Source organism: Gorilla gorilla, chromosome 1, assembly GCF_029281585.2.
Source record: "Gorilla gorilla gorilla isolate KB3781 chromosome 1, NHGRI_mGorGor1-v2.1_pri, whole genome shotgun sequence".
Taxonomy (NCBI): domain Eukaryota; kingdom Metazoa; phylum Chordata; class Mammalia; order Primates; family Hominidae; genus Gorilla; species Gorilla gorilla.
The window spans coordinates 195,678,206-195,705,206 of NC_073224.2; the positions used below are offsets into that span (position 1 = coordinate 195,678,206).

At 52.2% G+C, this 27,001-nt stretch overlaps 1 protein-coding gene across 13 annotated transcripts in view; it reads left to right on the top strand.

Annotated features, from left to right (window-relative positions):
* Positions 1-27,001, top strand: part of ERI3 (ERI1 exoribonuclease family member 3) — a 134,350-nt gene that overhangs the window by 92,207 nt on the left and 15,142 nt on the right. For 10 of the 13 annotated variants that reach the window (XM_019017156.3, XM_019017135.3, XM_019017188.3 and 7 more), the window contains one exon: positions 15,200-15,299. The exons of the other annotated variants lie outside the window; for them this stretch is intronic. In XM_019017156.3, coding sequence (XP_018872701.1) covers positions 15,200-15,299 — 100 coding nt within the window. The remainder of the gene's footprint in view (positions 1-15,199; positions 15,300-27,001) is intronic. 13 annotated transcript variants of the gene reach the window in all.

A 27,001-nucleotide genomic window follows, 5' to 3' on the forward strand; every position in this document is an offset into this window, starting at 1 on the left:
CCTGACCTCCTTGGGTCGCTTGGGCCCATGGATGAACATCAGTTACTGTCATTCTTCCCCCTCCCTTTTCCAAGTGTCTGATCCTGGAGGGCTAGTGAAATAGAAAAAAATGTGAGAATCCTTCTGATGTAGGAGCTGAGGGAAGGTTAATGGAACTTCTGGATTTTTTAATGAAAGGGATCCCAAGGACTGCCCATTTCAACATCCCTTTCCCCTTGTGGTTTGCTCTTTTACTTGGCCCTGTGAAGCCTCTTTTTTTCTGCTTTCAGGTTATTTCCCCAAGTGGAAATGTGACTGGGCAAACTTGAGAGCTGTGGCTGGAAGTGATGGGGTTCCTGGGAGTGAATGGTGGGAGTAGGCAGCAGCCATTCTGGCCCAGAAAAAGGCTGAGTTTTGGGGCAGGAAATAGAGGGAGGGAAGCAGGGAAGCTTTTGGGAGGAAAGAATCTGGAGAGTGTCAGTAAGATGTTCCCTAGATGGGACCTGCTCTAAATAGACCACCAGGCCACCAGCTTTCTGCTGAAGGTCCGCTTAGGTCTTTCCTGTACCTCACAAGGCATTGTCCTCAGAGAAGCCTTGACACTTCTAGAAGGCTCCTCCTGCTAGGCTGGATTGGGCAGGGCAGGCCTTCCCTCTGCCTGTGCCATCCCCACTGACCCTGCGCCTGCCACAAGCGTGCTAAGGGATAGGGTAGTCTTGGGAGCCTGGTGTAGCCCCACCTCCCCCACTCTGCTAGATTGTGAAGGCGTGGGTGCCCAGATGGAAGTGCTGTGCCATGGGCAGCTTGGACTTGGAGATAGAGAACTCAGAAGACAGATTCCCAGGGGAGTGAGAGAAGCACACCATCTCTACAGGGTAATATAAATGGTGTTGCCTTCCAGAGCCCGGAGAAGGAAGGTTAATGGAACTGCTGGATTTCCAGAGAGGGAGTAATTGAATTCTCCTGCGAGAGCTCAGATGGGCATCCAGAAGGGGGCCTTGAACTGGGCCTCTGTGAAGGATGGGGACTGTGCTGTGGAGACAAGTGTAGGCTAGCATGGGGCAGAGAGGACAAGTGTCAGAGATCAGTTGGTTAGGGTGGGGCTGGGCCCAGTGGGGGTTATTGTCCTTGTCACACTTCTCCATTATAATATGGAGACATGGACCAACTTCTGCTTTAGCGAGCCTGAGGGACACCTACTTTCACCATCTGGCTGGGCTGCGGTGGGTGGAGGGCCTTGGATTGCACTGTCTGGAGCCTAAGGTTGGAAAGATGTGAGGACAGAGCCTTTGGGAACGACCCCAAGCAGATCCTCCCTCTACTCTGTTCCCTTCCTGTTCTGCTGAAAGAGCAGGGAAAGGGTGAGGTTTTAGGTTAGGAGAACAGCTCTGGGAAAGCTTTAGGCATGCTTTTGCCACACCCATTCACAGCCCTGTCTTGTACCCATACCCAGCCCTTCTGCCAAGGGCCAGGTGGGTTCCTGGGCCTGGTTGGGAAGCTGGGAGTAGATGGGAAAGCCAGGAGACTCATTTTCACTGGAATTTGACCTAAAGCAGGATTGGAAGGGAAGAAAAGAATTTGAACAAAAGTGCAGGCAGGAAGGAGCTGTTAACGAGCCTTTCTTTCTCTTTGGGGACGGAGCGGAGCGCATAGCGGGGCGCAGCCGCCAGCTCTCCTCAGAGCGGCTCTCTAAGGTAGCTGCAGTCTCTGGCCGCTGCCTGCTCTCGTTTGCTCTCCTTTTTTCCCTCTCCTCTTTCTCAGCTCTCTCTATTATGGGGACTTGCTCCAGCTCTTTCTCTCTCTTCTGTCTCTCCTTTTGTTCTCTCTTTGTCTATTTATCACACTGTGAAGGTTGAAAGAGATGTTATTAATCTGGGAGAATGAAGGCAGGATTAGTGGTATGAATCGGATTTTGAGAGGTGTAATGATAGAAAGACTCGCTCGGCTGGCGGCCTGCGTGAGCTTGATAAATGGGGAGCACTCCAGACTGACTCGCGCCTTCCTCTGCGCTGTGCGCCCTGCCCGCTGGGGCGTGCCGCGCTCTCAGATCTGCCAGCCGGCCCACCCCGCTCCTACCTGAACCAGGGCAAAAAGCCAAGGGTAAAGCAGACACAAATATCTCCCATTGCACTTGGAGACATCATTGCTTTTAGCACCCTTTTCAAGTCGAGGCCTGTCGAGTTCTCAAAGGACTGTGGGCAGAGGGAGTGGGGACCTAGACTTCAGGCTAGAACAGCACCTGCCTGCTTCTAGGACCTGTAAGAAATGGATGTCAGGGGTCAGGGAGTGATAAAAAACAATCCCTAGACCAATCAGGTAAGAATACCAGACCCTATGTAAATACGTGGTTAAGCAAAGTGCTGTTGAGAGAAATGGGTGTGGAGGTCAGGGTGGGGCATGGAGGAGTGGGAAAGAGAAATCATGAAGGGCTTCCTGAAGGTAGTGTCCTAGCAGACAGGATTTGGAGAAGGGAAGTTGAGCGGTCCAGGTGGGGAAATATAGTATAAGCAAACATGTGGGGCAGAAATAAGCCTGACTCTTGGGGTGGGGGTGGGGGAGTTGAATGAAGTACCTCAGATCTGATGAATTTCAGATCAAGAAGAGACCTAAGAAATCCAGTAAAGTCCCTCATTTTTCAGTGAAGAAACTGAGACCCAGGGGCTAGAGTTTCCATTTCTGAAATTATTTTTTATCCAAGCCCTGTTGTTACTTCTAAAGGTACCCCCTTCTAGCCATCCAGAGACTATACAATGGGCCTCTCTCCTCTCCTCTGTGGCTCTGATCACGTCCTTTCAACCTTCATCTTTGTAACCAGAAGGTCCAGGCTTAGGTTCACTGCTACTTGGTCTCCAGCCCCTTCCCAGGAGGCTTGGCTTTAGGGTCCTCCTCACACTCCTGCCCCTGCTCAATCCGCAGTCTGTGTGGGTCATGCTGTCCCAGCCAACCAATTGCTGCCTGTGCAGTGAGGCAGGATCAGAAGCAACACACACCATTCTGGGCTCCAGAGGCCACTGGTCCTGAGAACTTCCCTCCTCTCAATCCCTACTGTGGCTCTCTCCACTCACTGTATCACAGTTATGGGCCGTTACTGGTTTCTGTGTCTGTTTCCCGTCAAAGAACTATGAGTTCTTTGAGGGCAGGTCTACATGTGATTCTGTTTGAGTTGCTGGGTTCTGGCAGGCCTTCAGTGAATGTGTGAATATTCAGTGAATGAATGCTTGTGTACTTTCTTCCTCTCCTTCTAGATGGAAAATCTAGAAGGATCTATTATCTTGGTTCTCTATTAGTTTTTCCCAGGCCTGGCTACCCTTAGGAATAAGGAGGGGTAGATGTGCAAAGGAACTACCGTCTGTGTGTGTGTGTGTGTGTGTCTGTCTATCTATCTATCTATCTATCTATCTATCTATCTATCTATCTAGAGGGTTTTCCTCTGTCACTCAGGCTGGAGTTCAGTGGCACAAATACAGCTCACTGCAGCCTCAACCCCCTGGGCTTAAGGGACTCTCGCACTCACCTTAGCCTCCCTAGTAACTAGGATCATAGGTGCACGTCACCATGCCTGGCTAATTTGTGTGTGTGTGTGTGTGTGTGTGTGTGTGTTTTGTAGAGATAGGATTTTGCCACGTTGCCTAGGCTGGTCTCGAACTCCTGGGTTCAATTAGTCCTCCCCACTCAGCCTCCCACAGTGCTGGGATTATAGGCATGAGCCACTATGCCTGGCTGGAACTACCTTTTCATATTGGTAGAGCACCCCAAGATCACATAGCGTGATAGTGGAGGGCCCCTGAATGGCCTTAGGAAACAGCACAAAGCCCTTACCGTGTCCTTTGAGGTCCTGCATGGGCTGCATCTCCTGCCTTCCTCATCAGCCACATTTTGTGCTTGATTTTCTGTGCTCAGGGACTCTGGCCTTGATTTGATTCCTTCCAGGCCTTAGCATGCCCCCAGTCACCCCACCTCTGCCCTTCCCCCACCCCACCTCCAATCAGTCAGCCAGCCAGCCAGGCAGCCAGCCAGCTTCTACTTACCTGTTCTCAGGGAAGCATTCCCCACCTAAGTCAGACTCCCCTTTTCTCTCCTATTATAAAAGCTTATGTGTCTTGGTGGAACCTTTATTACAGTTCCTTTGAGCTTAAGTCTCTTGGAGAAAGCTGTGGAAGCTCTCTAAGGACAGTATTGTGCTCTGTTGCTATATATGTGCATATAGCCTGGCATGTAATAGGCTCTCAGTAAATGTTTGTTGTGAATGAGTCAGTGTGATTCCAAAGCGTGCACTCTCCATCATATTACAGTAGTAGAATGAAGACTGATTTGACCAAGGAAGATACAGGAGCCAGGATGTTGGGTGCACCCCAAAGAGAAGGTTCTTTGGGCCTTAGCTCTGGAGGCTGGAATTTCAACCTTCTCATCCTTTTTTTTCCCTCCAAACATCAGAGAAGAGAAGGGCTTCATCTGATTCTAAAGGTTTTTACTTTCTTCCTGGGTGATCTTATCTACTCTTAGTTTCTTGTACCACTCATCTGCTTCTTAGGATTCTGTCTCAGCTCAGACCACTGGTCTGAGCTCCTAGCCTACACCTTCCCTGGGTGCCCCACCTGTGGCCCACTGAAGGCCATGTGGGTCCTTCTTGCTGATTTCCTTCAGTGTTGTTTTGCAAATATGTTTACATGTCTCTCCTTCTAGCCTGGGAGCTCCTTGAGGGCAGTGGCTTGGTCTGCTTGACCTGTGTATCTCCAGCACCCAGCACAGGGCTTGGCACATGGTAGTTCCTCAATAAATGGGTGTTACATGAACAATCTAATGAAGAGGGAGGGGGATCTGGGATGAATGTTTTGAACACCCTTCTTCTTTTTCCCAGGGGGAAAGAAAGTGAAGGCGTGTATGCTGTGTGCAAGCATGCATATACCTTTGTATGTGAGGGGTGGCTGGGTGGGTGGTGGTGGCGGTAGTGCCGCATGCTCAGTAAAGGATTATATTTTAATTTGGAAAGCACTTTAGAAACTTAAAGTGCTTTGCCTAAGTGCTGACTGCTATTAGTGTCTCCTTTTTATTAGGAAAAAGGACATGATTTTTCTCTTTTATCTTCAGGCCTGTCCAACTTCTGAGAGTCAAACTTAGCAAAATGCCTGCCCCTTACTGAGGACTAGTTACATGCCAGGTTCAAAGCTTTGGACTTGAAACACAGAATTCTGCTTTGCAGACTGGTTCTGACACCCCTGAGGGGATTAGCCCTAACAGCTCAGTATCAGGAAGGGGGGTGGGAGAGACAGGGTCATTTGACATAGTTCAAGCTGCAGTCCCTAGCCCCTCCTCTCTCCATCTAGGCCTGGGTGGGAGAACATAAGAACTTAGACTGTTTTGGGGAAATGGAGGAACATCCCAGTGGTTATCAAAACTCACTTGTTATATGATATGAAGGGCCAGCTTCTGTGAGAGGATTGTGGAGGAATGGCCCCAGGGAGTTGGGTTTGGTCAGCTATCACCAGGGATGATAGGACCAAGAGGCAGAGACATCACAGCTGCTGGACCTGGTGCTGTTAGGAGCTGTCAGAGGGCTGGGTTAGAGGGAGGGTGTATGTGTAGCAGTAGCAGAGGGAATTCTGGCGCAGGAGGCCGTAAGGGAGAAACTCACCCCTGTGCCTTACAAGCACCTTTGAGGGCCTTGCTGAAAGAAAAGGTGACATCCCTCCCCATGGAGATGATTTGGTGCAGCAGTGGTGGGAAGTCTGGAAGGCCCCAGCTAAGCCCTGTAGTTGGGCCTCTCTGTTTGGCTTCTGCCCCCAGGCTTCTTTCCTGAGGAACCACAAGATGGACCAGCACCCTGGACTGTCTCTGCCAGCCCTGGATGTGGAAAGCTCTGCCCATGACTGAGGCACTGGGAGTGGGGCTTTGGCCCAGCTGGCAAGTGCCCTGCAGTCCCTGTCTCCTGATCGGGTCCTGATCTGGGGGAGCTAGGATGGGGGTGGGTTGGGGGGAGTACATTGAGCCAACTGCCTTAACTGAATTTCCATACCTCCTGTTGTTAATTATAGAGATGTAATAATGCGATTAGTGCACGATTAAAAAAAATCCCTGATATGATTACCATGGATTTAATATCACATGATATATCATTATATCGTTATGCAGTGACAGATGTAATTGAAATACACTTATTGGAGCCGGGGGTGGTGTTTCATTCAATCCCCAGCACCCCGGGGAGGAAAGGGCTGGCTAAAAAGAAGCGGTGGGAGAGGAAATTGTAATGAAAACAAAGAAAACTCACAATGTAGCTCTCACCCTGGGCAGCTGGCTCAGACTGACCTGCTGCCTTAGACTCTGTGACAGTGCACGTGGAGCCCCAGACAGGCCACCCTCTTCTGCAAGGACTGAGGCAGCATGGCTCAGGAGCTACTTATCTTATTCTCAACCCAGAAACTTCACTGTCCCCAAGGCCCCTCTGACTCAGCGGTGAAGCCAAGAAATCTGGGAGCAAGAAAGAGAAAACTCCACCTGAAAATACTCGGGACCATAATACTTGGGATCAAACTGAGCTGGTAGCTGTCTTCCACTCCTGGGACCCCCAGTACCAAATGCTGTGGGACCTAGACCTGTGGCATAGCCCCTGCCTTTGCTGTAGTGGTGGCCCAGCACGCTAGAGGCAGCCATCATGTTGGAGGCAGTGAGCAGTAAGGTTAAGTACACAGAGACGATAATTATCCCACTCAGGTTCCGTTGATGAAGAGAGGCAGCAGCAGCTCTGGGGCCCCTGAAGTATGTTGGTAGCCAGAGAACACTGTACACACAACAGAACTGCCATCTGGGGTTAGGGAGGATGGGCTTGTGTCACCTGATGCAAGTGTCCATCCCTTTGTTGCTTTAGCTGTGCGGGTCAAGCCTCTGCTGGGCCCGAGGAATGGGTTGGGGGATATACATAGGCTGAGAGTACAGAAAAGGAGGAGACAGCAACAGTTCCCTCTTCCTTAAAACAGGCAACTGAGCCCCCAGTTCCAAGAATGGCTGTGGGGTGGGCTGTTGCTGTTCTGCTGGGCAAGAACAGCTGTGGTTCCTGAAGGAGACTGGGTAGGATTGGCAGGAGTAGCAGCTCCGGAAACCAGGCCTCCAGGCTTGGTAGAATTATACCCGAAGAGATGTCTTTTCTTCCTCTCCCCTTCTCCTCTTGCTTCTCCTTTTCTCAGTGGAGACCACTCAGACAGCAAATACAACCCCCCAACCCCCTCAAGAACCTCTCAGCATAATGGGAGACAAAATCCATGTTACAGGTGCCATTCACAGTATGGGGGATTTAAAGGAGGGATGAGCCAGGAAAGACTATAAAGGAAGGTACTTTTTGAATTGAATGTTGAAAGAGGAGTGTGTGTTCAAATTAGGACAAAATGTGGGAGAAGGCAGAGGGCGTTCTAGGCAGGCTGAAGGAACTGCTTCATCAAAGGCTTGAAGGCATGAAACAGCAATCCCAGGACTTGGTGGGCAGTAAGGAAGAGGAAGGAATCAAGATTGACCCCCACATTTCTGGCCTGGTAGACCAGGTAGATGGTAATAGCTTTCACTGCAATTTGGGAGCCCAGGAGAAGAAGCAGTTTGAAGAGGAGTTGTTGAAATGAGCTTTAAACATATGGAGAATCAAGCATCTGTGTGAAATCCAGGGGGTGATTCGAGGTAGGCAATAGAATATATATGTCTGACACTCAAGTAGGGGTAAGAAATACAGATTTGGAAATTAGAAAGGTTGAAGACAATGGACTTGAGGAAATCACCCAAGGAACCCAAGGAGAGTGGTAGCATGTAGAAAAAAATAGGAAGAGAGAGTGCAGAGTGGGTGAGTACACAGATACGATGACCAAATGCAGAGGAGACTATACAGGAGATTGTGGGGAAAATGACAGAGAGCTAGGAAAACTGAGTAGAGTGTCAAGAAGGGAGAAGGGTTTCAGAGATGGAGCAGGCTGCAAAGTGTCGAAGGCAGGTAAGAATCTGAAACTGTCCACAGATGTGGGGCAGCATGGCGGCAGCTTGACCAGACTGCAGGGAGTGAAGGAGTGAAGGAGGAAGGGAGTGGAGGCAGTCTTGAGAAGTTGGTCGTTAACAGGAGAACAGCAGTAGCTGGATAGGATGTGAAATGCATATAGAACTTTAAAAATAATCTAAAACTTAACATAGGTTTCAGAGAGCCAGGCAGTGTTTTAAGCACTTTACAGACAGTAGCTCATTTAATCCTCACATCAATTCTATGGGGTAGGAACTATTATAACCCCCATTTTACAAAGAGGAAACCAAGACACAGAGAAGTTATGTGAAAGTGATAGAAATCTAAGCATATGCTTGAATGTTAATGAAGAAGCCAGCAGAGAAGAGGAGGTTAAGGATTTAGAAAGACAAGAGATACTAGATGGAGCAAGGGCCTGAGGAGGTGAGAAAAGGATGGCCTGTAAAGCACAAGTACGGGGTTGGCCTTAGACAGGAAGCGTAGTGTCTCCCCTGTTAGAACAGGGGAGATGAAGGAGCAGGTGGGGAAGGATGCAGATGCATTTGTAGATAAGGGGCATGCAGAAAGAGCTCTGCCTAGTGGCTTTATTATCTTTGTGGAAGTAGGAAGGCAGTAGGGTTGGTGAGTACCATTGAGGGTTGCTAAGGCTGTGGTCTTGGATCTGTAGTAACCACTTTCTGTATGTAAGAATGACTTTTTCTGGCATTGTTGAGCTCAAGAGCAAGTGTGGAGAAATGGAGTCATGGTTGGGGTTTTCCAGAAAAGGTGTGCTCTAGGACAAGTGGGCAGGGTGTTAAAAATTGGGGGATGGGTGGTTGAAGTGATAGATTCAAGGGTTCAGGCTTAGTAGAAAAGTACTGAAGCCCGAAAAGGGGATAGACAGACTAGGGGCAGGCGGGGGCTGGGAGGAAGCAAGAGCAGAGGGAGAAAGCAAACAAAAGCTAGAAGGTTAGGAGGCTGGGGCCAGAGTGGAATTCGTCCTTGTGAGATTTCAGAGAGAGGGCAGTTCTGGGTTGATAACAAGGCTCAGGAGGTGGCTGTGGGGAAAGATGACTGAAATAGGTAGAGGAGAAGCTCATTAGAGCACAGGGAGTCAAGAAATTGAGAGGCAACGTCCATGGCTGGGTTATCTTGTAGATACTGAAGTTACCCAGAGTGATGATGATTTGGAATGAAGTCCCAGAGGGAGAGGAAGAATAGTCTAGAAGCAGCAGGAAAGAATTTGAAGACATCTGCAGAGTATATCCAGGAGTGAGTTAGGTATTGGCTTGCCAGTTAGTGTTGCTGCATAACTGATCACCCTGACACTTAGTGACTTAAAATAACAACAAATACTGTATTATGCCTCATGGTTTCTGTGACTGAGGAATTCAGGAGGGGATAGGTAATGTGGTTCTGGCTCAGGATCTCTTGTGTGGTTATATAGTCAGGCAGTGGCTGGAGCTGGCACAATGGTCAGAGCAGTTGCGGGCTGGCTGGGCCTCTCTCTTTCTTCACCGAGTCTCATGGCTTCTATCTGTGTTCTCTCTGCATGGGTTAGTTTGGGCTTCCTCATGGCATGGCTACCTTGAGGCAGTCTCACTACTTAACACAGCAGCCCCAGACTGCAGGGAAACTTTCCAGTGATTGAGGTGGAAGCTGCCTAAGCATTTTTGCAGTAGTGTTGAAGGGCAGGGATGGTGACAGAGACTTAGTCTTGATGGTAGGTATGTCAAAGTCACAGTGAAAGAAGAACATGTGAGATGGGAGATAGTGTTGCAACCCATCACAGGAAAATACACTCTGCCACAACTGGTATTAGGCTGAACCTGGAAAAGGGTTCCCTGGGAAAGGGAGAGGGAACTGTATTCTCAAAGGCAAGGTGCATTTTGAGCAATGGCACCAAGAATATCTGGAGGTAGCAGTGGGAGTGAGTAGTCCTGGGTGATCTCAGATATACCTGGAGGAAAGTACTGTCATCCCGTCTCGCAGTACAAGAAACTGAGGCTCAGAGAGGTTTAATAACTCATCCAAAGTTATAGTGCTAATAGCTGGCAGAACTGAGCCTTTCTATGAGGCATGGGCTGCTGGGTGTGCCATAAGTATATGTGGCATACTCCAGCCTAGTGTTTACCTGTGGCCTTAGGTATTTGGCTCGCCAGCTGTGGAAGTGTTGGTCAGGATAGAGAGTTAGGTAGTATTTGTGTCTGCCGGACTTTCTCTTCCCTATCCTCTGGAGTATCACCATCACAGCTTCATCTCTGTTGGGGGTTAGGGGAATGGCAGTTGGTTTGATTTGGCTCCTAGTCTTGAGCAATCACCTGCAGGGTGACAAGTCATCCAGAGGTATGGTTAAAGGCCTGCTCCTCCTCACCTCTAGGTGGGATGGATAGGCTGAATGTGCTAGCACAGGCTTCAAAACTCTGAGTTTTCTGAAAGTTGCAGAGCAGCCTATTCTGTCTGCAGCCTGAGCTGGGTTCTAGCCATTTAGCCCAACCACAGCCCTTCCCACTGTGTGTCCACTCCACTCTGAGGGTCCTGGTAGGTAGTATATGGGTGGGCAGAGACACCATAGCAGCTGCTGAGGCCTCTTTCCTCTTTGAAGGATCTGATGCTGCAGCCGATGAGGGCTACTTCATCTATTAAACCCAATACACTTGTCGCAGCTGCTAAGCCCCCATAAGCCGCCGGGCGCCGTGTTTGTGATGGGACTGACAGTGCATGGAGGAGGCTGATTATACACGATTCCATTTCGCGGGCCCAGCAATGTAATTTCACAGGGCGATCAGCGTTTGCATGTAATAGCAGGCTGTGCTGAGGTGTCAGAATATTAAAGGCGCTAATGGCAAAGCTCCCTGTTACACAGGGGGCCACCCGCCGCGCCTACAGCAGGGCTATGCGGCAGGCCCGTCGCAGATGGCTGGCCACTAAGCTAATGGGGCAGCAGCCAAGGCGGGCAGAGCCACGAGAGGGGAGAGCCAGCCGGGAGCAGCTCGGCACCTGCTTCCCTGTGCATGGAAATTGCAACAGCCCAGGGGAAGGGAAGCGTGTGTGCGTGCCTGCCTGGCACAGGGCTGAGGTGGTTTGGCTTGGTAGGCCCAGCATCTTTCACCTCAGCCAGCTCCACCTGTCCCTGTGGCTCGCGTCAGTACTTGCCCTGGACAGGACTCAGGAGCACCTCAGTCATCTTCCTACCTGCCCCACCCTCTGTCTGGGAACCCCAGGGGCTAAGTGCTGACTGTGCATAAGCTGGGCAGGTGGACCCTGATGGCTGAGAGAGATGCAGCCAAAGAAGTGGCACCCAGAGGATTTGGAAGCAGCTTTGGGAAACAGGCTCGGGCACAAGCTCTTGGAGAGAGCTCTTAAAGCAGATTCCTGCCCCACACTGATCAAGATCAGAAAGCTTCTGGGCCCCGTACCCCCATTCCCCCAAGCTGGCAGGAGAGGGAAGGGAGCAGTGAGAGGGAGCAGGCAGGAGTAAAGAGATAGACACAAGGCCCCTTGATGCCATGTTGCTGCCAGGTACGCAGAGTTGAGAGGCAGTGCCTTAAGATGTGGCTCCCCTCTCTAATTTGGCTGTCCCAGCCACACCCAAGCCTTTATTGTGCTTGCTCATGCCACTTTCCTTTGTCTTTGCTGTGCCATCTGTCTGGAATGTTGTACTCCCCTGCCACCTGTCAAACCGTCCCAGCCTGCCAGTACCACTCCCTCCAGGAAGCTTTCCTAGCCTCCTCCAATCTCACCAGGGTCTGCTTGTCTTCATTGTCCCCTGTAGGCAATCCAAAGGGCTCAGCCTTGCTGATCCTCCTGCTCTGATGGGTCTCTGAGTGCCAGCCGTGGCTCCTCAGCCGGAATCTCTGAGACATAGCCCATGACACCTCACCCTGATCAGGACTCCCAGGAAGGTCTCTGCTGAGATTTGTAGACAGATCCAATCTCTTAAGGAGGGCGAATGGAGGGAGCAAGTAATGGAAGTGTGGCAGTCACCTGAGGGCAAGTCCAATGCATTTGTGGCATGCCAGCATATATGCGCTTGGGCCACTCCATGGCCTGCATATCTTGTGGGGAGAGGCATGGGCTTTAAAAGTGAGTGGTGGGCACAGATGACTACAGGTGCAGAGGGGTAGCAGGTGTGAGGATCCAGACCGTATGTTGGCAGGAACACAGGTTGCTGTGGGACCACCTATGTTTTGTGGGCAGCTATCTGCGTCTGTTGGCTGTGCCTAAGCAGTACCCAAGATGGCAGGAGCTGGGGGGAGCATGAGGTGCTGGGCCCTGGTACTATGCTTAGGGTGGCCCCGTGAGGCTGGTGGTCACATCTGAAGGTTAGGCTCTGCAGGTGCATGTGTCAGTACCTGGGGAAGACGTGCCAGGGCTCTCAGCAGGGCCAACAGCGGGAGAGCCCAGGCTGAGGGAGAGCAGTTTTAATTAACCGTTTTTAATATCATTTTGGACTTTGGCTGGTATGTGAAGGTCCCGCTGGAAGCAGCATTTGTAAAAATTAAATCCCTCTTATTAGGAGCTTGGCAGACCCATGTGCATGCACCACCCCCTCCCCCGCCCCATGCCCCCCCCTGAGGAAGTGCTGGATGAGGCCATGTCACAGCAGCAATTGGTTATCACGCCTTATCTGGGAATATGAAACTGTGCGGCATGACACCCGCGGCCGCAGTGGAGACGCCAGTTCATCTCGCCCTCGCTCTGACAAGCCAGACTGCCCTTCCTGAAAGGCATCTGTCAGGCGGGACCGGGTTGCCTCCTTTCCTGGCACCTCCGCTTTCCTGCCAGGGGCCCAGCTTTCCCTGGTCCAGCCTGGCCCTCCTGGGCTCTGCTGTCCTCCGTCCCCCTTTCACACGTCCCAGTCTGTGGAAGATCTTGAGGAGTCATAATTACAATAATAATCTAATCACGGTGACGCGGTGGGGCAAGCATCTAATGTTATCTGAAGTGGTCTTCTCGCTTAGCTGCGATAAGACTCAGGATGACGTGCAGATAACGTTGAGCTGCCCTGTCCCCGAGCCATAAGCAGAGCGGAGGGGCCTCGGCAGCCCTGCCGCCCGCCCTTTGCTTTAAGCCGGGAAGCGGCAGCACCTGCTAATGCAAGTGTTTAATATTTGATGGGCTGGGATAAAGCAGGATCACCTTCGAATTGAATTGAGTGTCAGCCGAGAATCTATTACTGAAATTCGGGTGTGATTTGACAGCAAAGTAGACGATGTTATTCTTCACTAGTTACTGCAATCTTCTCCCCGACATCACTTAAATATTTTTTTCTTTGCTTGAGTAAACACACATTATCCTTCTTTTTTCCCCCTTCCTTCCCTTTTTCCTTTTTAGAGGGAAAAAAAACCCATCCAGCTCGTCTTCTCCAGGCTGATAGAGTAGATTGTTATTTCTTTATTTGTCCTATTAAATGGAATTTCTGATCGTTTAATCCTGCCTTTGTAAGTGATTTTAAAGTACTTGAAAGGCGGCCGCCACTGCTCTCTGGCCCACTGCGCTCCAGCCTCAGCCCTGACCAGGCTCAGCGGCTCCTCTGGCTATGCACCACCCACTGGCTGCTTCCCTCACTGCCTCCATCCCAGCTCTGCCCTGGCTCTGGGCCAGCATCTTCTCCCCTGTCCTTGAGCCTCACACTCAGCCCCTGATTTGTGGGTTCAGCTGTGGCCTGGGAAAGGGTGGGGGAAGGCTGGCTGGGAAGTTGGGCTGTGGCTGGTACCTCTGCGGTCAAGGAGAATGGCTTTAGAGGGTGCTAAGGTTTAAGTACACTCTCTCCTAGCCTCCTAGTACCCATGGGGCTGCAGTGTTGGTTCCTGCAGCTGGAAAGGAAGGGTGGACACAGAATCTGGGCCCTGGGCCCTGGCACAGACACTGTGTGCAGCCTCCCATTTTGTGTTTCTGACCCTGTGCTGGGCCCTCTCCCCTGTGTGTTAGTGGGATGGAGACCTCCTGGGACTAGCAAAGGGCTGGACCACTGCAGTGCTCATCTACTCACAGCTGGCAGTCACTTTGGTTCCATCACTGGACCCCCTATCCAACTTCTGGAAACTCACCCAAGCTTCATTCTGACCACTGCCCTGTACGCTGTCCTGCCACTGGTAGAAGGGCAGCCTGGTGTTTGGGGACTTCTAAAGTGGGGCATGGGTAATGTTTGAAGGCCCGACTAGCTACCAGGCCTACCCGGAGAAGCCCAGGATTTGGTTAACAGGCTGAGCAGGAATTAAATCCTATTCGGCTACTTCATAGTGATCTAACCTATGTTAAGTCTCTTCTTTCTGGGCCTCAGTTTCCTCATCTGTGGCATCAGGTCAGTCATGGCTAAAAGGGACTGTAAGGGAAGGCGCTGCCCCTGTGCTGCCATGTGTCCCCCCCCAGGTGGAGGTTGCTGGCAGCCAGGTGGTGAGGGAAGGGGATGGAGGGGGGGCAATGGAGTGCTGGGGCCTGAGCAGATCGATGCCCCCAGCACTTCCTTCCCCAACCCCAGGAAAACAATTAAGTACAGATCGATGGGTGGCCGCTTTGAATATGCATAAGTGAGCACTTGACCTTCAGCAGAGCATCTGCTCCCCCTACCACACACACACACACACACACACACTCTCACACACATACACACACACGCCCCATGTACACCCTTCCCAGCTGCTTGAGTTGACCAAGTGACCTTACTCCTCTCCTCAGTTGAGCCACCACAAAGCTCCCAGATCCTTCCATAGCCTGGCCTGCTTGTGGTCAAAAGCACCTTGACCATGGCACCTTGCTGGCGAGCTCTCACTTCAACATTTCTGTCTGTGGAGTGCAGTTTGGATGCACTGGTTTCCAAGGTCCTGCCTGAAGCTAGTCTTTGTGAACAGTAATACTGTGAGGAGGAAGCCCAGCAAAGTGCTGGGGGCTCCGGAAAGGGGAGATCCTAAGGAGGGGTGCAAGGTGCAGGTATGCCCTTGTGAGAGGAGGGCTCCTGAGAAGGAGGAGCCTAGTGAACGGGAACTCCTTAGAGAGGAGTCCTGGTGAGGGGCACCCGTTGAGGGCCAGGGACTCAGATGGGGAGAAGCCCAGGAGAAAAGGCACTCTGGAGAAGGAAGGGACTTTCTGCTGGGTCGGGGGAGGACCTGGGTGGAGAAGGGACTCTCACGAGATGGCATTATGAGAGGGATTCCTTGTTGGAAAGATTTGCGGGGTGGGGGGAAGACCTTGTGAGTTGGGTTGGTTCAGAGGGTCAGGGCCTCCGTTAACCACTTGCCTCCTGTCTTCCAGGCTTACAGCTTCGCCATGGGCTGCTGGCCCAAGAATGGACTTCTAGACATGAACAAGGGCCTCAGCCTGCAACACATAGGCCGGCCCCACAGCGGCATTGGTCAGTCCCTTCGCATATTCCCCCGGCAGCTCCATCCATCGTCCCTTGCCCGTGTGCCCCAGTCCCCAGGCACATAGAGAGTTTCCATGGCTCATTCAGTGCCCCAACAGGGCTCTCTACATAGGTGGGGGGATGGCGGAAGGGGGGTGGCATGAGAAAATTACTGAATGGGACCACTGGAAGGCGCCACTCAAAGTGGTATTTTGGAGGAGGCTGGGGTCTGGGCTTTCGGTGAGTCACAGGTGGCCTTGGACTCAGGCCAAGTTCCCCCTTCACTGGCTGCATCTCTAGTGGGCAATGTCCTCAGCGGGTGGGGACATGTCAGCTTACCTACCCCCCATGGAGCTAGAGGAGGCTGTTTAATATTGTTTCAAGTCTGTGGCCACTAAACTGGACGATCAATGGGAGTTAAGGAGATGAATTATTTAAACCTCACCAGCTTTTAATTAGTCAGGGTCCTTCTGACCGATGACTCCGTCCACAGGGTATTGACTCCCCCGCAGGAGCAGCAGCCTCCATTGAGCGGTGCCTGGGTTGAGGGGGTCCACTTGGGGTACCAAATGGGGGTATACCCTCAAGGGGATTCTTGTTTGGAAGGAAACTGGAGTGGCTATGATTCCAGGCAGTTGGAGGTTTTGTTAGTTTCTGATCTATCAGTATGAATATGTTATCTGTCTGTATCTGTGTGTCTGCATATGTGTGACACCTTTAGCTGTATGTCTCTGTGTCAGATTCAGAGTATAATGTGTCCATGATTATACATGTCTGTTGGGGAGCGTGTAACAGTATATCTGTATTTTTCTGAGGGCATGAGTCTGTGTGGAAGCAGCTACCAGTCTGTGTGTGTATCTGTCAGGTGTGTCTGTTCAGTTCTGTATATCTTATTTTGTTTGCATATGCACATGTGTGCATGCAGATGCTCTCAGGTGGGGCACCTGACCAAGCATAGGCCTTGTTCCAAGTGGGGAGGAGCCAGAGTATCTCTGGGCAGTGTGCTGACATTACCACAACCTGTGAGCCTTTGGGGTCGCATCATTGTGGGGGGGGACTGGAGAGAGAATACCAGGACCAAAGGACCCAGTCACCTCCTTCAGAGTAGACCCTTTATCCATTCCAGACATTCACTGGTGCCTTGTGGATGCTGGGCATGCTAAGTAGAAGTTTCTGTTCTCAGTGAGCTCACATCCTGGGAAGAGACAGGGACTGAAATAGGTGCTTGCCACCCAGGGTACTAAGGGCTGTGACAGAAAACACCTGGGTTGCCCCAAAGGTGGTTTTCCCTCTCCTCAGTTGCCAAGTAGCTTCTACTTTTTCAGTTACCTCTCACTAAGAGGTAGTGATATGGGGGCATCTCACCCCAGGAGGGATGCCCCCATATTCTTGTTGGGACATCTCAAGGGTTTCCCAGGGCACAGGCTAAGAGGAAGTGACCAACAGGCCTGGGGAAGTGGGGGTACTCCACCATAACTGCTGTTCCCTCGCATAGATGTTTCACAGATGTTTTCCAAACAATCTAGAGAAGACGCCAAACCCAGCAGTGTAATATGCCTGGGAAGTCAGCAGGAAGTTTCCTAGAGAAGAGGACACTTGAATTGGGATCTTTGAAAGATGAATAGGAGTTTGCTGGGCAGAAAAATGGGGGAAGGGTATTTTAGATAGGAGGACTCAGTAGAAAGGCCTGTGGGCATGAGAAACCCAGTGCGTTGAGGACAAGTTCAGACACCTACAAGAAGCTTCCCATGACTAGAGTGGCAAATTTGGGTTAGGAAGCATCTAGAAAATAAACAGATATAAGCAGGCCTTGAATGCCTGGTTAAAGGGTGTGGACTTTTCCTGCAGTTTTGAGGAGACATAGGAGGTTTGTGAGTGAGAGAATGACGTGAACAAAGCCCTGATTCAGAATCAATGAGGCAGTTTGTGTTGCACAAAACTAGTTCTTAGTAGGTGCTCAATAAATGCATATGGGTGGTTGAATGAATGAGTAGGTGAGTAAATGAATCAATGAAAGAGTGATGGGAAAGGGAGGAACCAAAGAGGACCAGTGAGAAGACTTGCATTGGTCCAGGGAAGGAAGAACTGGCTGGGGGCTAGGGACAGCCTGGGTTAATGCACCCCACATATACTTTATCTGGGTGCCCCTTCTATCATCTATCCCAGGGTGTGTGTGTGAGAAGGGGTTCCTCGTTCCCACTCTTTATGCTGCTTGAGACTCAGCAATGCCCTTGTTGTCTGTTCACCTGTTGACCCTAGGTTAGGACCTGTGAGGTGTCCCTTCCTTTTTCAGAGAAGGTTTCTTTATCTGGCTGGGCCCCATGGGGCAGCCCAAGGCTCTGAGTGACAATGGAGTAAGGGCTTTGGAGCCAGAAGTAGTTCTGGTTCTTCCACCCAGAACCCTGTGACCTTAGATGAAGGACAATGCCACCTGCTTCTCTGGGTTGTTGGGAAGGCTCAGTGAGTCCCCTGGGGAAAGTGTTCATGCAGTGCTGGGCACACCATGGGGCTCCCTACTCTGTTGCCAGCACCAGGGGCTCCCCAGGACACTGGGCTTCTTGACACTTGGTCTTTGTAGTCTGAATGAAGAGGGCTGCCCTGCCACCTCCAGGCTGGCTCTGAGGTGTGGGTGAGGGTGCTTGGAAGGGAGGGAGGATGCAGGGCATTAATTGGGCTGGGAGAGGCGGGGAAGGGGAGGTGTGGGTTTTGAGCAGTGAGGTTAATGGCCCTCGCACCAAAGAGACAGCTTTAATGAGCTTCAGCTGGTGATGCCCCGAGTTACTGTGCGTGCTAAAAGGGTCGCGCTGTAAGAGTTTGATGTGGACTGCTTCCCAGCCCTGGGGGTCAGAGGTCAGCTCCTGTCACTGGCCACTCAGGCTGGTCCTTAGTGACATGGTGCTAATTAACTGTGTGAGGAGCTGCCAGCCTGGAGTGGGAAGTGGTATGTGTATTGGCTGTGGGGGTGAGGCAGCACTGGGTGGCTTCCAGGCAAGGGTGTTGCAGATCCCACAGCTGAGCCATGTCCAGGGTCTGCTCAGTCCTCCTGCAGTGCCACAGGGGTGTGGCATGGGTGGTGTGGAGGTGCTGAGAGAACACGGAGGCAGACTTGGGGTGACGGGTGTGGGGAAGGGGCTCAGGCTGTAGGGGAGGGGGCTACTAGGATGGTTGTGCGTGGGAAAGCTGTAGGAGTGTTTTGGGCAGGGGAGTTACATGGTCAGTGTTGGCTTCAGTCAGAGGATGCTCATAGTTTGTAGGGGAAGGACTAGTGAGGAGAGACTGCAGACAAGGAGGCTGAAGGGGAGGGGCAGCAAGGTAAGCAAGAGTGCATCGGCCCTGGAAATAGAGGTAGGACACCAGGTAAAACTTTCTTTCATTCAGTACACACTACCTTGGACCTACCATATATCAGGAACCATGGTAGGTGCTAGAAATGTATTGGTAACAATGGCAGACACAGTGCTCTGTCCCCACAGAGCTCACAAATGGAGTTGTGGGCTTGGCCCTGGGGACTGAGGGTGAAGTCAGGTTTAGGGATGGCCAAGGAGGGTCCGGAGGTGATGCAGCACTGGACAGAAAGGCTGCTGGAGGCTTGTCAGCGTGACATCATAGTCAGGGGAGGGCACTTCCTCCTGGGGTAGCGCATTTGGCCTTGGGAGACTGGTGAACAGCATGGTGCCAGAGCAGGTTGTGGTGAGTAGGGCCTGCATGCATCTAGAACTGCTGACTCCAGGGCTGCCGATGGTCTCTGTCAGCATCCTTAGTTTGGACCACAGGCTCTGAGGGAGGGCAGCCTCCACAGAGGACTGCTGAGTTGTCCTTCATTCATTTCAGCAAAGGGGCAGTAAGCACTCATATTATTTGGAAGCACTTTATGTTAACTAATTTAGTTTTCACAACAGTCTTATGAAGGCAGGCATCATCATTCCCATTTTATAGATGAAGAAACTGAGTCTCAGTGAAGTGAACTGCCTAAGATCACACAGCCAGTTGGTTGAGGAGCCAGGATTCAAACCCAAGCCCATCTGAGTGCAGAGCCTGTGTTGTTATCACTGCGGAACTATGAAGCACCCTTTTGGTATTGGGCTTTGCGATACCAATAGAGACGATGTGGAAGAAAACAAGCTCGCTTCCCTCATTTCCCTCAGCGTCAAGTGAAACACGCAGGCCTGAACAGACCTTCGGTAGCAGCAGCTGAGGAAGAAAGCAAAGGCAGCATCACCACTCCCTCTCTGCTGCTACAGTCACCCTGAGCCAGGGACCTGCAGTTGTTGGCATCTGACCTCCTTCTGGACCTGACGGTTCTTTGTGATTTCAGTTCTCTACCTCATGGCCCAGGAAAGTTCTGCTAATCTTCCAGGGGCCACCTCCTCTGGGAATCTCGCCTGGCCCTCCCAGTATGAGTGTTCAAAACACACACTTGGGCCCTATTATAATTGGTCAGAGGTAATGATCTGGCCCTACGTACTTGGGTTCTCTAAGGGCAGGGCCTGGGCCTTCTTCCCTTCTTTTTTGGAAATCTGCACAGGAAATGTCAGTAAAATCTCACCTGCTATTGTAACTTGGAGGCCTCACAGACTGCTGCTGGTTTCAGTTGGCTAGGAGAGTAACTGGAACCTTCCCTGATGCCCGGCTGGGTGGTCCTGCCTAGGAGCTTGTCCCCTCTGCTCTGGGATGGAGAAGGATCCCGCTGAGGCTTGTGGTACAGGTGGCATGGCCAGAAACCAAGTGGACTCTCAAGAGCTTGCTACCCAGAACTGTTTGGCAAGAGAGCTGGGCTGGCAGGTGGCAGGGTGGGGGCCTGGGCCCCAGGAGGGCAGTGGGCTGGCCTGTGGTCTCCCCTGAAGGAGTGGGGTGTCTATCAAGAGTCCAGTCAGAATGCATTAGCTCTGTGACACGGATCTCATTAGTGCCCGTGAGAGGTGTCACTGCGGGAGAATCGTCGGCTCAGGGAGACGCTTGTACCAAAAGGAAGAAAGGACAGTGACAGCCTTTTCTCTGCCGCCTCTGCCGCCACGCTCACTGGGCTGCCCGCCCTCCTCCTCGTTGGGGGGGGCGGGGAGGGGGGGTGCTGACTAATGAGCTCGTCTGCAGTACAGCTTTGCCTTCCCTCCTTGAAGTTTCCCGGGTCCCTCTGAAGACCTCGGGCCCAGGATTAGCACACACCAAACGCCAGCCCCCCTCTTGCCCAGCAGGGAGTTCCTTCTGATCACCCTATTCCTGCTGCCATAGGCAAGGAAAGGGGGTGGTACCAAGATAGAGCCACTGTGGCCTGGGGGAAGGGGCCTTGCACCTCTGGGAAGCCTCAAGCCCCTCTGCATCCCTTGACAGAGTGACCATGTCCACCTCTCTGCAGAGGGTTCTTGCTTCCCAGAGCTGCAGCCTTCTCCTCCCATCCCCTTTCTCCATGACATCTAGCCTGGCAGTGTCCCCATTCCTGTGGGGGACCCCCACTCAAGGCAAGGAAGAATGTGAGGACCTTGGCTGAGGGTTTAGGAGGTAGCATTTAGATCTGATAGGATGTGGGACTTTCTGGCTCAACTAGAGAGCCTCAGAATCAGTGAGATTCATGAAGTCTTCTGGGCTTCAGATGACCTGAGTGGTGATGCATTGATGTGAGGCCTCTACAGACCTTGATGTCCTTCTCCTTATCTGTCCCAGAGAGGTACCTTGACTGCTTCCCCCAGCTTTGGCCACCTTCAGGGCTGGGAGGGGAGGAGTCAGCCCAGCTGCCTTGTGGGGAAGGGCAGAGCACAGTACTACTGTACACTACTGCCCCCTCCCATCCAGTTCTTTCTGGTGTGGCCCTAAGAAAGTGAGAAGCTAGGGAGATGGATGGTCATGAGAAGGGTTAACTCTCCCATCATTGACAGGGTCTGCACTGGCCTGCCTGGATAGTGCCTGGGGAGAGGGTGCTGGCTCCTTCCTTCCTGAGCTGACCCCCTTGGAGCCCCAGAGACATCTGAGGAATTGGTTCTTGCCAGACACCAGACTATTCTTCAGTAGCAACCATAGATGGAAGAATGGCTAGATGGATGGGTGAGTTGATGGACTAGATGGGTGGGTGAGTTGATGGACAGATGGATGGAAGAAGGTTCTCCTGTATGTATGTATGTATGTATGTATGTATGTATGTATGTATGTGTGTGTGTATGTGTTATGTGTGTTTGATTCTTCAGGAAGTACAATCTTTGTTTCCCCACCTTCCTAGCCCCAGGCCCCGGCCTCGCCTCCCCTTGTCTCTCTCTGTATCTCCTGTCAAACCATCGCAGACTTAAATGACAAAGAAATCAGAAAGACAGATCAATGCCGGCCAAATTAGCACTTGCAGATAGACTGTGTGGGGATGTCAGCGCCCTGACCCCTGGTGATCTTGCAGCCTCCGCTGCTGATATTATGCAAATTGCATCCATCTGGCAGGACCCGCGTGCTAGCTGCTCCTACTCAGAGGAGTAATGGGCTGGGGGTGGGTGGGAGTGTTAGAGCAAGAGTCAGTGAAGTGTGTGCATGTGTGTGCATGTATGAGCATGTGTTTGAGTGTGTGTGAGGGAGTGCGGTGCCCACCAAGCACTGGGCGGTGATTGAGTGATTGACAGGGCAGATAAGGGACTGCATTGGATTCCTTTGGGCTGGGGGATTAGGAGCAGCCACAGATGGGAGATAACCGGACTTCATTTCAGTTTATTTTCCTCCTTATCCCCTCTCCCCACCTTCACTCCCCGAAAACACAATATCTGTAGTTTGTGTTTTCATCAATATTTGCAAGTCATTACCACTGGTTTAAGGTGAGAGACAATGTCAGGGCCCAGACCAGGCCAGCCCCTCCCCCAGTTCCTGGTACCCTGAGAATCAATCCCTAGAGCGGCACAGACAGCCTTCACTCCAGTGGCATTCACAGCAGCCCCTCCTTTCAGGCCCACAGTACTCATGGGACAATCCACACTTCATGGGCCAGCCCTGCTGACCTACCCCATCTGACCTAATGCCAACTGACATTCCTTAAGCTGGGCCCTGCCCTTCCACCTGCAGCTACTGTGGGACATCCCTCCCTATGCTTTGGCTCCAGCATAGGTGCTCTGTCCTCAGTATTAGCTGTGCCCCCTGGGGCTGCCACTACCCTTCTGCAGAGTTCTGGACCCTTCCTCTTAGCTCCTCCCATCCTGGACACTACTGACCAGGCCTAGGCCCCACTGGGCAAAGTGGGGCCTGTGGCCTGCAGAGAGGGGAATTTGTTTGGTCTGGTCTGAATCACACCAGTGTCATTCTACGTTTGCTGAGGGCCAGGTATTAGTACAGAGGGCTTTATATCTGTTCTCTCATTGAATTCTCAAACCCGTGATAAGGGCTGTGATCTCTACTGGATGTGAGGAAACTGAGGGTCCAGAAGGTTGTCATGACGATTGCTGCTCAGCAAGGAAGTGAGAGAGCAGGAATTTGAACATATCTCTCCTAGTCTAGGGTTGGAGTTCTTCACCACCATGAGTACTGCTTTCCTTCCATTCCACCAGCTGCAGACACGCGACATGTCACCATGCCTGGATCCATTTAAGAGAGCCATCCTTGTACCGTAGGCAGAGAAGTTCATTCAGCTACTAGCCTGTGAATACAGACCCTGACTCAGACCTCCTACTAGGCTAAACCAGCCCAAGCCAGGCTGAACCAGGCCAAAGGGGACTGGAATCAAATAGGCCCTGCTCTCAGGAGCTGTGTGTCTGAGACAGTTGGGCTGTAGCAAGAAGGACACACAGAGGACAGAATGTACCCAGCAGCTGAGCCAGCGCAGAAGTGTGTCCCAGCACACGGCCTCCAGGCCCATGTAGCTCAAGGAGGGGCTGGTGTAGCCCAAGCCAGCCTGCTGTGGTGGCTGAGGGTATAGCTGTCCCAGAGGCCCCTCCAAAACTGGGTCCCTGCTGTACCCTCCCACCAGGCAGGGCTGGGAGTGCTGGAGACATGTCCAGGGACACGTGTGCAAGGGGAGCTTGTCCTAATGAGGAGAACATGGCTGCTAGTTAGGCAAGGGGCGGGCGGGGAGCCGCAGAGCTGATTGAAGGCAGGGGCAGGGGTCAGACAATTAGGCCCAGATCCTGCCGTTTGATGTGAGTTCTGAGGCCTCAAAGCCTCCCTTCAGCCGGCTCCCTCCACTCCCTCCTCTCCCTCCTCTTTCCTTTCTTCTGCCCAAAGACAGGAAGGATGGAAACGCTTACACTCACTGTTACTATTATTAAACCCTGCGGCAGGCCAGCCAGACCCCAGGATTCCTGCCCACAGGGGGCACCCCAGGCCCCCAGGAGGTTCTTTGGGCCCCAGAGGGAACATCTGGCAAGAGGCCAAGGCCAGGCCAGCTGAGCCCCAGGGCAGGGTAACCCTGCCCCTCTTGCTTCTCAGGCAGGAGAGTGAATGGGGCCTCCCAGCAGGAATTTGGGCTCTGGACTCTGGGCTCTCGGGGCCATATCCCAGGCCTGCATTAACCATCACCTCCTGCAGCCGCTTAGTTCTTTTCTATCCTGGCCTGGGGCTGAGGGTTGAGGGTGTGATTCATTCACACTCATATCCCATCACACAGTGATCTGCAGCAGTCACATCAAGACCTTTTGCCACAAGATGGAGATAACGCAGAGTCTTGCAGCCCCACAGCAGTGTCACACACCCCAGAGCAGACCCCCACACCAGATATCATAGCCACACATACCATCACAGGCCATACCACAGGGTCTTGCACATAAGCACCTACTGTCCCCTGCCACAGGGCCCTGAGTTCTTAAGCCCCTCTCCCAGAATAGCTAAGAATAGCAGTTAGATCTTCTGTCCAGGGCTGGGGGTTACCAGGCCCCTTCCAGTCTCCCACCCTAGGAAATAAGCCTAGAGAGTTGGTAGTGACCAGGGAGTGGGAGGAAGCTGGATTGTGGGGGAGGGGGCAGCAGTGGGGAGAGGGAGGGTGGGAGCAGAGATAAATGTTAGCTCATTTCTTCCGTAATTAGTTACTCCCTCATCCCCGCGTTGTAATTGTGAACAAGCTGTAATGTTTAATTAGTCTGTAAATGAAACCCCAATTTCATAATGGCCTGGCTGACAGGGCTAAGTGAGCAGGGGAGGAGGAGGAGGGGACTCTTCCTCCCCTCCTCCTGCAGGGTAGATGCAGGCTGTGGGATCACTTCCTTTTCCTTTCAGCCCCAGTCTGGCCTCTGTGAGGGGAGGCTATGTGATGGGGTTCAGTCCTATATTCTCACTGTGAATATCCCTTCCATGGGCCCATCTTACCAGAGGAAGGGGAGAGGAGGCTCTCAGGCATCCTTCCTGCCTCCCCGTCACTATTGGGTTGGGATAGGACAGTCAGCCCAACCCAGATGCTTCTGGTGGGAGAAGCTGACTCCGGTGGCCAGGCCTTGTGATCTCCGCAACGATGATGCTTCTTCCCTAAAGGCCTTTGCTTGGAACCTGGCACCTCAAGATCTGGCCCTATACACCGAAAGGAGCCGGTGATTGGTTTAGGCCCCTCCCCGACCTGTCCCGTCCCACTGCTAGGCGGGATCTAGCTAGCGCTGCGCTGACACCCAGGCCGGCCCTTACTCTCCGCAGGGATTATCACTGCAGCCTGCGATAAACCGGAGCTGCCGCAGGGGGGAGCCCCTGGCCCCGCGGCTGCCTCATTGGTCTCTCCCTGTCTCCCCCACAACATCCTCATTGCCTGCACACGCCCCCGCCCCGCCTGCCGCAGCCATAAATCTCAATTTACGAGGGTGGCTCTGGTGGGGGAGGGAGGCAGCACCGCTAATGATGGCTCCTCAGCCGGATTTTTCATGTTGCACAGTCATAAATTTTTAAGAACAGCATGGGCAGCACGTTAGCGAGTTATCGAGGCTGCCTCCGTGCTGGCTGCCTGGCTCCAAGAGAGAAGAGCAGAGGCCGCGTAGGGCCGAGGAGGTATTCTGGGGCAGGGGTGAGGCAGGGCACCCAGAGGAGTCTAAGGCCAGGGTAAGACAGGGCCAAGCAGACGGGCTAGGGCTACAGTGAGCCTGTGCACAGGACAAGGTAGTGCTGCTGGCCGCCGGGAGCCAAGGCCAGGCACGTGGGTGGGATCAGGCACGTGGGCATGCAGACCGTGGCCTTCGGGAGCCCCTGATGGATGCCTCTGCTCCAAGACTTGACACCATGATGTACAGGGAGCCTGGAGACATATGGATTTTCAAAGTGGCCACTTTGAATAGAATTACAAACCCTGAGCATGTGCACAGTGAGGCCTCTGCCCTGGCAGAGCTGCACCTAGTTCATAAACCAGGTGCCTTTTAGGATTGTTCTAGAGAGCTAGGGTGCCTGGGGAAATGCCCACAGAGGGAGCATATCTTGATATGCTGGAGCCTGGAGCTGGGCTGACCTCATTCAGTTTAAGGCTCATGCCTTCAAGGTTGAGTGGTACTAGGTAAGTCATTCACTATGGGATGTTTCTTCCTCTTGAAAATGGGGTTGATGCTGGCCTCTAACTGTCAGGCTCACTGGAAGCAAGAACTATAAAATCTTTGGCCCATATTTGCTCCTTCATCTATTTAAATTCCTAGAAAAGTTTCTGAGTGAAGTGTCTGGGAAAGAGATCATTGTGGGAGATGATGGAGCCTTCCCTGTGTTCAGTCATTCATTCAGAAAATGTTTGCTGAGGTCTTCTGGGTGCCCAGGCCAGTACCAGGGCTTCAGAGGTGAGAGATGCTCCTTCGTGGGAGGTGAAGTGAGCACTTTTGGCTGAGGCACGTCAATGTTGCCAGCCGTGTTCCTGGTTCTACCATAGGGTTGAGGTGCCAGATCCAGCCCTGTTCTTCCATGGAAGCACCTAAGCCTTCAGGGTGCTGAGAAGCTCACACAGGTCTTCTCACAAGTCCCCGGGCCAGGCGCTCCCCTGAGTCCCCTGACCAGCCCATTTGAGGGTTAATGCCCTTGACTACCTCAAGGGTGGGCAAGAAGAGCAAGTAGGACTCCTGGAGTCCCTGGAGGAGGTGGGCCTAGCACGAGGGACAGCCTTAGAAGGCCACAAGCACAAGATCAAGAAATCACCAGTTGCTCAAGTCGGCAGAGGTAGTGGGAGTGTGTGTTTTGGAGGTGGTGAGTGAAAATCCTGTGTTCAGGAGGGCTCCATGGTGACCCATCAGGACAGCTTGATCATTTTGGCGGAAGAGTGTCCCCACTCTGAGCCTTGTCAGCTTAGGGGGAGTCCCTGTCTACTTGGGCACAGACTCACAGCCTCTGTCGTCTGCTGCCCTCTCCTGCCCCCCTTAAGCCACTCTCCTCCTGCTCCCCACACTCCACGCCCTTCCCTCATCTCTTGGAACCTGCCACACCTTCTTTTACCTTATTGCCTTCCCATGTGGCTTTATTTTCCCCCAGAGCCCCATATTTCCACCCCGCAACCTAATTAACTCTTCCTCATCCCTCAGAGCTCAGCTTAAAGTTTGCTTCCTCAGGAATGCTTTCCCTGACTCCTAGACTTGATCAAGTCCCCCTTTCCCCGTGTACTTTTTCTCAGCACCCTGCTCTCCCCATTTGTAGCATTTAATCACAGTTGTAATTAAGAAATTATTTGTTTGAAAGTTGTTTAATGCCTGTCTCCCTCACTAGATTGTAAGTTCCCTGAGGGCAAGAAATGTCTGTTTCATTTGGCTTATATCCCCAAAGGATATAGCACAGTGTCTGACATGTGTAGGCAGATAGTAAATAAAATGCGCTGTTTG